The sequence below is a fragment of the Pieris napi genome, chromosome 16 (assembly GCF_905475465.1).
Source record: "Pieris napi chromosome 16, ilPieNapi1.2, whole genome shotgun sequence".
In the NCBI taxonomy this organism is placed as follows: Eukaryota; Metazoa; Arthropoda; class Insecta; order Lepidoptera; family Pieridae; genus Pieris; species Pieris napi.
In genome coordinates this window covers 10029963-10042528 of record NC_062249.1, presented here as the reverse complement: position 1 = coordinate 10042528, position 12566 = coordinate 10029963, and the positions used below count along the sequence as shown (strand labels likewise).

The following is a 12566-nucleotide window of genomic DNA, read 5'->3' as shown; positions in this document are numbered from 1 at the left end:
ATTGACGATTTCGTACTATGACATTAGGTAAAGTAATGTCTGCGCCTGTCTAACCCTAGTACTGTGTATTGTAGTTTATTTTCGACGGAGAATATTTCTTCACAAAAAATAATATGTGTATATGTATGTACGAGCCTAGGGTGTACATTTTTCCTCACCCAGGTTGTCATAGTTATACAAGCGTAGCTATTTTCTCAATCGTAGAATGCTCTGGTACTCTTTTCAGCATTATAAGCATAGTATTTCATTTCATACCATTAATAGCATTTAATCATTAAGAATTAATTTATTCCTTCTGTTATACAAGAGTGATTATAAATAGTTTACATTATTCTAAAGCATCTCCGGTTGACCCAGTATCATTTAAGAATGATAATTATAACGTAAAAAACTTTGTTTACGTGTTTACTGGCACATTAGTCTGGTGCGACGCCATCTTGTTTAGGACACGCGTTTTGGCGGGCTCTTGAAATTATCAATGTTTCATTTGCATTTTTAAAGCGAAAACTTAACAGAATTAAATATAAATATGTGTTGGTTCTATAGTCACTGATTAATAATTTGATTAACTGATCAATGTTTTTTTTATTCTTGTCAGATAGCCCATCATCGTTTGTATTGAAGGAGTCCCGCAGTTTGCATACCTATATTAAATTAGGTTTGAATAATGGTTCAGTAATCCAGATTACTCTTGTAACCAAACCAACTGTGAAGATAGTGTAACTACTACATGAAAAAACCAAACAAGCATGTGTTCTACAATTATACTAAAACATCGACGACAAACAAGTTCAACAACATCGCTGGCAAAATAAACCAAAAGTGGATTTCGTGATGAGGGGAATATCGTTAAGCCTCTAAAACACCGAGCCTACGAAAACCTACATTAAATCGTTATTAATATAAATAACACGAACATAATTACTTCATTTACACAACTGATTAATTTACGACAAATACAATCAGAGAATGTCATTAAATTCGCGTTAGCCTTAAAGAAGTTTTATTAAAAAGTGCTCGTGTAATGCCCCGTATTCATGGTAAACATTTGTTTAGCAACAGTTGCTAAACATTGTTGGTGAGCGGCGAGAATGTTGCTAGCAACTATGTTTAAATCAATACAGGTTGTCCACACGCCAGTCTGCGTTAAAATGTTGCCCGAGGAGGTAGTGTTGTTGTGTTCTCTGTATCAGATGTATAGAATCTCTAATAAAAAAAAGAGAAAAAGATGGTGGATTCGAAATTATCTTTTGCAAAGAGAAAATTTGATGAGTGACCTCAGAATGACAGATGGATCATTTTGTAACTTTACGAGAATGTCGAAAAGTGATTTCGAACATCTTCTAGAAATGATTGGTCCATCAATAGCCAAAAGGGAAACAAATATTCGTCAGCCAGTTTCACCTCAAACGAGGCTGGCTATTACATTACGGTATCTTGCAACTGGAGATTCATACAGTTCTCTTTCATACACATTCAGAGTATCAAAACAATTGATTAGCAAAATTATACCAGATGTATGTCAAGAACTAATTAACTCACTAGCAGGATATGTCAAGGTACAAGAACACTATTTGTGTAATCAAGTATTTTATTAATTAAAAAACACAAAAAAAAACAGTGTATGCTATTGCGTTGATTCATCACTGAGATAGTTAACTAAGTTTAGTATAGCCGAATCTTCTGTTTCGTCTCGTAATGCATCTAGTCTATTTGTTTCGTGTCTCTCAATTTCCCTTATTTCAGTTTCCTGAACATTATTTGGTGTTGATGATGGATGAGAAGATGCCGTTTGATATCCATATGTATTATATCGTCCCATTTTTAATTCATACAGTATATTATTAATATGGTACTTTGCCTGTGTCACGGCTTGGTCATCTTTAACACTTCTTAATTCAGCAGCAATATATTCACCATATATATCAAATGGATCCTTCTTCTCCCTTTCATCCATCTTTTTTTTAGCACTTTTCAAAACCTCTAATATTTCATTTGATTCATCTGTCTTATTTCTTTTCCTCGAAGATGTAGATGTTGTAGCATTCGGCCTTGGTGATTGAGATGGCTCTGACTCCATACCACTTTCAAGTGCATTGTTTTCATCTACCTGTAAATTATTATCTTATTATATATTTATTTATTTTTTAGGTTCCAAGTTCGGAACAAGAATGGAAACAAATAAGTCGTGAATTCGAAATACGATGGAATTTTCCACATTGCATTGGGGCCATTGATGGGAAACACGTTATGATTGTGGCGCCAAATAATTCTGGAAGTGAATACTACAATTATAAAAATCAGTTCAGCATGGTACTTATGGCAATTGCAGATGGCAATTACAACTTTATTTACGCAAATTATGGAGCTAAGGGTCGGTCGTCCGACAGTGGAATATTTCAAGAAACACCGTTTTATAATGCATTGTTAGAAAACTCACTTAAACTGCCACGGCCTGAACCAATAACACAAGGCGGAACAGAAATGCCGTATGTAATTGTAGGTGACAGTGCTTTCGCGCTAACGGAGAACATCATGAAACCATATCCTGGCATTCATGAACGTGGGAACAAAAAGCGTATATTCAATTACAGACTATCAAGAGCTAGGAGGATTATAGAAAATGTTTTTGGCATTTTATGTGTGGTGTTCCGTGTATTCACTAAACCTATTCCGTTAAAACCAGCCAATTGTGAACTCGTGGTTATTGCTTGTGTATATTTACATAACTTCTTAAGACGTAACTCAGTTTCCAGATCCATATATACACCTCCACAAACTTTTGATTTTGAAGACTCTGAAGGTAACCTATTAGAAGGTTCTTGGCGAAGGGAACTAAGTTCGTTTCCTATGATTGATTTGCAAAGACGGGGCAGGCCTGCATCACAATCAGCTCTTTGTATTAGAGAACAGTTTGCCGATTACTTTATAACTCCAGAGGGAAGAGTTCCATGGCAAAATAATGTAGCGTAATTGTAATAATTTTACAGACAATAGTATAAAACAATTATATACAAAAACAACTTACTGTTTTATTCATAGTATCCGTTTCACCAGAAGTAGTTGCACCACATAACAAAAATTCCAATGGCTCGTAATAAATCCATTTACATTTTTCTATTGCGCCGCTGCCTGTAGTTTTTTTTGCCGACATCTTTTTTTTCTCTCTAGTAAATTGAGTACGCAGTACATGTATTTTAGTTTCTACGTCTTTTTTGGGTATATTTAGGACTTGAGAAATTTCTTCGAATGCATCGTTCTTTTTGTTTCTATCTTTGTATTGTTTTATAGAACAATCCCATAATAATGGTTTTGATTGAAATAATTCTATTAATTGCATTATTTTATCATTGCTCCACACTACTGCCATGTTTATAAACTGTTGCAAACTCGTCCACACACGTCAACAATTGTCGCTAAACTGATGTTTACGCTTGTCGGGCGAGAGCTTGTCAACATGATGCTGTCAACTCTGCAACACGCAGTGTTGCCAGCAACATGTTGACAGCAACTCCGCAACACGTTGATTCAACTTTGTTGCTCAACAAATGTTTCCCATGAATACGGGGCATAAACCACAAACTAGAGTTCTACACTATGTTCCATATTTAAATAATTATACATGACAATTTACATAGCAATTGTCACTATATCAAACTATACAAACACCGAGCTTAGTCAAAAGTCTAACATAGTATGTTACTTTGAAAACGGCAAAAAATATAATTGGTTAAAATTTTTGTCTGACATTTTATTTTATTTATTTATTTACACTTTATTACCTTATACAGAAACATACATATAAAAAAATGCAGGTAACATAAGTTATAAGGCAACGGGCGGCCTTATCGCTAACAAGCTATTTCTTCCAGGCGACCCTAATATGGAACAAAAAAAATAAAACACCTACAGAGGGTAAAGTACAAGTGCATAAATATTTTAGGTGTCAATGAACTCAAAGTAACCTTTGCTATGCTTTAGGTTTAGTTAAAACTTATTTTAATTACTAACGTAGAAATGGCTAGATTAAAGACGTAGGCTGATTGTGCGGATTTTTATAATTAATCGATTAAAATGTAAGACATTCTTTGCAAATAAACGATTCATTTATTAATTAAGGAAAATTGTTACTATAACAACATGTTCACTGAACTAAACTTGTAATAAAGCCGTATTTGCTTCAAAAATTTTAATTACGGTTTCGTATGGGGATAAAAATCACGATTTCTAATATTTATTCTAGCTTGCCTAGCTATTATGAATTACCTCATAATATAATCAATCCTTTACGCCGTTCATTTCTGAACTCATTTTTATTTGTAATCCGTATTAAAAGTGCAACCAAAAATCCCGGTAATATCACGGGCTATGCTGAAATAATATAGCAGACAGCATGCAACTACTTACACGGACCTGCGCGGGCGCAGGGGGTACTTAGTGATGGCCGGACGGGCGTTGGCCGCAGATTCGAAGGGCGTGTTCACGAGTGGCACTTCAGCCATACCCAAGAAGTCATCACGAGTAAGGCGATTTTCGTCAAACACTTGAATTAGTAGTTTCTGCTCTTGGGGTTTTACCTGAAGGTGAAGGAAAATCTATATTATGAAACAACCGTAGAAATTCTGGAACATCAGCGGACTGAGAAACGTCGTAGGATTTCGGTTTTGCTAAATTACTATTACGTCATTACAGTAAGACAATAATCATCATATTGATACTTAATATGAAAAAAAATATATATATTTGAATAAATAATATGATACATGTATCAATAACCGCAACACTGATTCTATTTTCCCGCTTTATTCCATAGAATGCGTCATGAGTAAAAATTGTGAGTGCTTCGCTAAACACAGTTTATAATAAGTTTTCTAACATCGTATTTCTAATTAATATTTTCTATTGTTTATTCTATACATTTAAACCAAGGTATTATAAGCATTTTTAAAATACCTGAAGTAAAGATAAAAGCTTAAGCTAGAAAAAATGTAGTGATCCTCACCCGAAATACAAACTCCTGATTCCATACTGGATTGAGGGTCTGAAATTTGTAATTATGATTATTAAACTCTCATCAATAATGTTATTCATAGATCACTCTTCTTTCTTCGTTCGCCGCCATAATGAACACAACAATATAGGGTCAATACGATATAATAATGAAAACACAAATTATCAGCAAATAAATATATTTAATGGAACTAAAAATTGTTTAAAAATAATTTAAAAAACTCTGGTATCTTTTATTAATAATGGCTTTGTTATTCTTCCTTTATATTAAATATATAGTATAATGATCAATGAATCTTAGAACTGAGATTTTATTTAGAATTAATAAATTCTAAATAAATACATAATATATACTTTGTTATATTTTTTGTATATATAGGTGAAACTGTGCTTTGTTTATGTTTGAATGTGTAATCCGTTTTTGGCTTTTGTGTACAATGTAATTGTTTGGATATTGTTTAGTGAGTAGCTTGAAGAATATTGTTGAGCAAATCTATTATACAAAATTCTCGTGTCACCATGTTCGTTCCCATACTCCTCCGAAACGGCTCGACCGATTCTCATGAAATTTTTTATGCATATTCACTTAGTCTGAGAATCGGACAACATCTATTTTTCATCCCCCTAAATGCCCCACCCCTAAATTTTTATTTTACACAAAACTTTTTGTTTTTATGTTACAAACAAAAATACATACAGCCCTTAATTGTCACCTCATTTCATTTCTATTGAACTAAAAAAAAGTTTCCTAGAAATAATATCCATGGCAAAACAAACGTTTGCCGGGTCAGCTAGTAAATAAATAAATAAATATAGGTCATAGGTTGGAATATTTGTTGAGGCACAAATTTGCCTTAAAAATTATACGCATATGATCTATATGCCCATCTAATAGACTCACTTTTCTTTGTGTGTCAGTGTTTACTATGGCAAAACTTTTTACCGTATCTGTGTGTTCTTCCCGCAACGTAAGTGCATGATCCTATTTCACTGAGTCTTGCTGAGAGGTGCAATGTTCGGTTTTCTTCTTTATTTATACATTTTAATAATTAACTACTTTGTCATGTAATAAAAAGAATAATGCTGTGGGTGCGTAGATTACAGACATTTAAAAAAAAATACGAAGAGTTTATTGCCAATTCTTCTTGTCGGTTCTACGCCCTTGATTTAAGAACTGCAGTAAATGTAAATTTAGAACCATTTATTTTTTACTGCCGTCAATAAGAAAACATTAAGTTATTAAAATGAACTAATTATATTTGGATTTTTTTATTTCTGTTTCCCGTAAGGCAAAGATCACTAACTTATGTTCAGTGTTCGGCACTTTCAAAATTTATATAAAAATGTGTTGCCCAGACATGAAAATCTCCTTTCAAGTTCAAGAAAAATATCACGTTGAAACAAAAGACTTTTACTAGGTCTAATGGAGCGTGTCTTTATATAACCTAATTTACTTACTTGAGAATTAATCTTTCATAAAGGCCACTAAAGATGATATTTATTAAACGGTTGTAAACAAACAATTATAGATGAATTTACGACAACATTTCTGGAGGGACAGGATTTTTGAAGTTACACTTCTTTAGGCACGTTATGAAAAATTGATGAGAGTAAAATTTTAATTTAACAAAATTAATAGAATGAAGTTGACCACGGAAGATGCTTTAGACATAATTTAAAAACCACATTCGAAAAATAATAGAATTTATGTTACACTTAATGTAAGAGAATAATAATAAATATTTCTTTATTTAATTTTTCAAATGTAAACTGAACTTTATTGACTATAATGACTCCTTTTCCAGTCTTTGATTATTTAATTGTAATTAATTATTTGCATGCAATCAAAAACTATTTTTAATGATGCCAAAGAAGTAAAACTTCTTACGCGCGTACTAAGAACACGCACCTTTTTTTTTTTCATTAAAATCTCATGTCAAAGTTTAAACAAAGAAAACGGGTTGATTCTTCAAATTGTCAAACTGTTGCGTGATAATAAATAATTTGACTTTGACTGTCTGGCGAAGACTTCGACTGTTTATAACAGTAACTAATATTGTTTATAATTAATAACAAACTACTGGCTAAACTACAACAAACACATACGTAAATTTCTATTTTCATATATGAATATAATAAAAATTACCCTTTTCTTTGTTTTGGTCAGGAAAGTCTCAAGTGTGACGTCACAGTCAACCTTTTGCAACTCCACACGAACATATGGGTCACTGAAATGTAAAAATATTATTAAGAACATTTCAATGATATAATGACAATCATTATATTAATTACTTCTTATAAAAAGAATAGATAAAACTACATTAATTATTGTTCACAATTCAAATACATGTTATCATTTCCAGTAGAAAAAAACCCTAAAACAAAATGTCTAATGTCTTTATTAAACAGCATTAGTCATCATTGACATTCTGATTTGGTTTGATTCTATTTCTCTTCAAATTAATTTTGAGAAGTCAAGTGGTCAACCAAATAAAGGAAAAAATTAAATATTTGGAAACATTAATTTCTTACACTGTAAGTGTCAAACTGATTTAACAATCTCTAATTATATAGTAAAGTTGACCCAAACTTGTAAAAGCAGTCCTACTTAAGATGTAATTATATACATTTAAAGAACTTATCATATATGTACACTAATGTAGAAAGTAACCAAAATGTTTGAAAAGTTTTTGTTATATATAAACCATTACTTTCCAGCACTTCTTAACACTTCAATTTACAATATAGTAGAAATTAAAGGCTGTTTTATTTATAGTATAGTATTACAGATAGATTAAAAATCTGTTTATATTCTAATGTAAAACCTTTGTATGGAAAAAATCATTTTAAACTGACCATAGATAATTTTTCCTTGATAGACAAGGTAATCAGCTGGTCTTCCAGTCTGAAACAATTATAGTTTCACAAGGGAACCTGAACCCTGAACCTCTGGGATGTTCCTACTATGAACTACTCACTAAATCATGGAGGCAGTTACAGTTAGTGACAATGATAAATACACATAAATAGACAATTATAAGTATTTATTCTACAACCCTAATCTATTAGTACTGCATTCTTTTAATATTAGTCACAACTTACCTAGCACCAAAAATATCTTTCTTAGCCAATGAATATGCTCCTATTATCTTCAACCGAAGCAGGAAGCTATTCTCTTCGGTCTGAAAAAAAAAATTAGAATAAAATTAGAGAGTGCATGTATACAAACATGTTTTTTTTAATTTAACATATCTAATCTAACTCTAACTCTTCTAAGCAATCAATTTTTTAAGTTATCTGTATAGCCAACAGTCTTCTTATAACAAAATATGGTGCTCACAAATTCAAGAATATTATTATTTAGTTTTTTACAATTTACAGAATAACTACAATATGTATTAAGTACTAACAACTAAAAAGTCAAGCCATTGATATAGTAAAATGAGTCATAGAGAATAGTCAATATATTTGTATAAGGTTCTGATAAGAATAATTTCTGATAAAAAAATGCATTGTGTGATAATCACATACAGAATTAAAATTCAATCACAGTATTTATAATTCTTTTGTATTTCAATTAAAAACAGTTGATATAGAAACACAATATTCAAAGACACTCCTATATTACAAAGATAATTAAAAAGTTGGAAATAAGAAATCTCTCAAAATGTAACAACCATTAAGGTTTTCACGAGATCTAAATAAGGATTCATCTATGGAGTGAAATTATTAATAATAAAAGAAACAAACAATCCCTATGAATAAGTCAAGAAAAATTATAATATTCAATGAAACACAATACACACATATTTTGCTACAAAAAACAACATATAATGAAAGAATATGCTCTTATGTAAAGAAATTAGTTCTACCTATAACACATTTCAAATCAGTATTTCTCATGTTTCAATGATGCATACATTAAAGTGAACAGTATAGTAAATATGAAATAAATTACTGAATAACAACTTAACCTTGTAAGAAGATTTAATGCAGTATTAAGTGTCTCATATTCATAAGCAGCTCAAGAATTAAGAACTAAATTATAAGACATAACCCGAAGACGAGGCACACCTTGAGACGCATTTCTAGCAAAACAGTGACCATTTAAATAGCAAAATCAATGACAAGGACATATTTATGTTAGCATATCAATTGACTAAATATCCTGTTAGAAACACCTAATGTGGAAACTTACACGATTGTCCGACTGCCAAGCCATCACCCATGAGAACCTGTACTTTTGCTATCGAAACGCCAACCAAATCGTTTCCCTTTTTATATAAAACATCGGTTGTATTAACTTAAAAAGTGATGACACGTTTGCTACACAATCGTATTGGCTACTTTTTGAAGACTTGCTCCACTTGTCCATACCATGAGCCACATGTATAATCTTATGAAACTATTAATTTAAACACCAGACAATTGTATTCACTAGAAACATATGAGGACACACAAACTTTTAAAAAATATAACAAGGAAAATCTCTTTTACTCAGTAATCGGTAGTGTACACCATCGATGACAGCATCTGCCATCTGGGATTGACAATTGTCTGACAGAATGTCATTTTTGATTTACCGCATTATAATCAATCTACGCAGTACTGTTTATTTGTGTTGGAAATAAATTTTTTTGTTATATACGCAGTTTATATTCATTAGAACCTATAAAACGTAACATGTTTTTTTTTAAATTTATTGCTTATTTTGGGAATAAGCTATTAATGATATGGAATTATGAATTTGCTATTTGCAACGCTACTTTAATTAGATTAAAATTCTGCCTGTAAGATTTTGAATGGAATACACGTTCAAAATTTGTTAAACTGTATTTTACCGAACCATAATAAACAATATCTGTTTAGTAAAACCAACAATTTTAAATTAGTTTCCCGCATCCATTTACAAAGAAAATTGAACTAAACTGTGAATAGCCTAAAGTAGACCTAATAGGTATGTAAACACATGAATTAATGTTTATCAATGTGTGTATTTTATGACCGTTGATTGGATCGCAATAAATGTTAATGTATTAAAGAAGTTATTCAAGAAGAAAGCTACAAGGTATGTTTTTTTGACTTGAGAAATATTTATTTACTATTTAATTATTGGATACAATATAACATCTATATGTCTGGTCAGTCACAACACAGGAATATCCTAGTGTGGAGACCAGCGTCTATAAAATAATGCAACATTAAAACAAGGTTTAGCTAATAAAGTATATTTTTTATTTTTTTAACTAAACAACACCAACAGGTAAACTGTTACCGGCTTAATTTATTTCTAAACTCCTTTGTAACTTCTCAAAAGGGAAATAAATATATACTTTTAAAGAAAAATATATAACTAACTTTAAATAAATAATGGAATACAATAAAACAAACTCTATTTGATTTTTTTTTTCAAATGAATTCAGCTGTTTTGACATGACAGTCATGAACATGAACAGACATATTTTTTAAACGCAATATTTATCAGAAAATGGTACATTTTATCTTAAGATAAATAAATACAATGCGTATCTATTATTTACATAATACGTTTCCGTGATTTGCATATCTAAAATGTTGGCCGCAATAATATACAGTTATAATTTTTCGGCACAAAAACTCGCTTACTCATTAATATTTTATATCTACTTAAAATTTAACTTTAAATAATTTTATTTTAATCAAGATCCGAATTTGAACTTATTATGGTTTATCTATAGTAAATGTTTACATAAATATGATAATCCAAGGTTGCATATAATCACCTGATATTGCAAGGAGTATCGTGGTTCCGGTCGTAAATTGGCATATCTCCGCCACGACGACCAAGAAGACGAGCGGCTTCTGTGCGGCGGCGTAATTTCCAAGGGCCTCACGTTCTGCATTATTGATGTTCGATCTCTCATAGTTAAACAAAACACTGCACACCATCACGGTCAAACATTAGCTTTTTTGGTTCACAGAAAATGGCGGTCGCCATATGATTTTATAATCTTATCTCGAAATGAGCGCGATACGTAGCCGTACAATTAGCGTTCGAGTGATAACTACTAGTAATATTGGACAGTGAGCTTCGAGCGCAAATTAAAGATAACGGTGCTGCCATTGTAGATAGCTGTACAATCTTGGTACGTATGCACGGACAGGTAAATCCCTTTTAAAGGCATTGTTGGTAATTGGGGGCCCGTTTTAAAAATATATATTATCAACATACAGGTATAATATACTCGATCGTAACTTTGATATCATTTACGTATAAGACAAAACTATTTTATAACAACGTAAAAATGTGAAGCTCATTGAAATTGGATCAGCGGTTTAAACGTAAAGTATTTGCAATCGCACTTATAAGATGGACTTCGTAGATTTATTTTTTTGTTAAACTTACAACTTTACCTCATGTTTTAAGTAATATTATAGGTTTAATAACTTAATTATCTGTTTTAAACTTGATGGAAGTTAAGTTTTTATTTTCCATTAGTGTAATATGCCTACTTTATTACATATTTGCGAAAATTTCATAAAAAGGTACTCGCAGAAAGAAAACTCGAAAGTAATTACACGTAACAATTATTCTTTAAAAAATCTAGATCAAGGAGATCAATAACGCGAAATAAGTAGGTTAAACAAATAAAACATTACTGACAAGGACAATAATAATTGTTCTTCTGTAATAGATATATCTACTTTTTTATATAGTTATAAAAGTCTGAAACTTGATTTAGCTAAAACAAAAGTTGGCTAAGTTCAATTTCAACAATCTAACTTCAACCAGAAGTCTTATAAAACGTAGAGCTCTTTACGTTTTTGTTACTGCTATTTTTTGTCTAATATTTAATGTTTATTCTTTCTGTGTAGATCTCACGCAAACAATAATTCTAAATCATAATCGATTTAGTTAAATGATTTAAAAAAAAGTGCGTGCGTATAAAGTGCATAATATGTCAGAAGGGGAACTTCTTTGGTAAATTAATTTTTAAGTCTTGTTCATATTTATACAAATCTAAAACTTTAGATTTCCGAGACTTAGAGGGAGGGAAAAAGGAAGATAATATTATGTTAGGAATTTAAGTGTCATTAAAATATTAGGTGTCGAAAATTCAAACAAATTTAATTTACAATTCGTCATTTGAGATTTCAATAAATTATTTTGCATAAAATATAAAATACTAATATTTCATAAACTCTCTTTACGAAATTTTAATTTTAAAAATAGAATTTCTATAAGGTAATCGCCCTTCTCATTCTCTCTCTCTCCCTTTTCTTCGACAAAAACGCTGCACATCTTCGTGACGCTTTATTATTATTATTGCATTTCATCCGTAAAAAATTTACCCACATGTGCCTAAAGATGTTTCACTTCAAAATTAATAAAATAAACGCTACGTTGTGATCACGTTTAAAGAGTTACTCTGGAGTTATTTTCCACGCCCTCTATTATGTACCTATAAAGTGGCTACTTTGCTCCGTTTTAGACGATAGTTTATCTGTTGAGTTATGAGTAATGACACAATGTCAGCATTTGTAAATAATTTTGAATTGTCAGTTATTTTTGTCAT

The 12566-nt window shown here is 31.0% G+C and overlaps 3 protein-coding genes across 7 annotated transcripts in view; 1 reads left to right on the top strand and 2 right to left on the bottom strand.

Annotated features, from left to right (window-relative positions):
* Positions 1-10913, bottom strand: part of LOC125057071 (E3 ubiquitin-protein ligase Nedd-4) — a 29233-nt gene extending 18320 nt beyond the window's left edge. For 3 of the 5 annotated variants that reach the window (XM_047660529.1, XM_047660533.1, XM_047660531.1), the window contains exons 1-5: positions 10773-10913; positions 8113-8192; positions 7157-7238; positions 5003-5041; positions 4408-4577 (exon numbers count right to left, since the gene is read on the bottom strand). In XM_047660529.1, coding sequence (XP_047516485.1) covers positions 4408-4577; positions 5003-5041; positions 7157-7238; positions 8113-8192; positions 10773-10913 — 512 coding nt within the window. Of the gene's footprint in view, positions 1-4407; positions 4578-5002; positions 5042-7156; positions 7239-8112; positions 8193-9208; positions 9557-10772 lie in introns of those variants that run through there. The other 2 variants (XM_047660530.1, XM_047660532.1) reach the window with 2 other exon arrangements.
* LOC125057075 lies at positions 1023-3569 on the bottom strand. The gene is made up of 2 exons (XM_047660537.1): positions 3029-3569; positions 1023-2110 (listed from the first exon to the last, which is right to left on the bottom strand). The coding sequence occupies exons 1-2, from the start codon at positions 3368-3370 to the stop codon at positions 1628-1630; spliced, it is 825 nt and encodes a 274-aa protein (XP_047516493.1). The 5' UTR covers positions 3371-3569; the 3' UTR covers positions 1023-1627.
* LOC125057074 (protein ANTAGONIST OF LIKE HETEROCHROMATIN PROTEIN 1-like) lies at positions 1092-3023 on the top strand. Its single transcript, XM_047660535.1, has 2 exons — positions 1092-1559; positions 2152-3023. The coding sequence occupies exons 1-2, from the start codon at positions 1092-1094 to the stop codon at positions 2971-2973; spliced, it is 1290 nt and encodes a 429-aa protein (XP_047516491.1). The 3' UTR covers positions 2974-3023.
* Positions 10914-12566: the final 1653 nt, after the last annotated feature.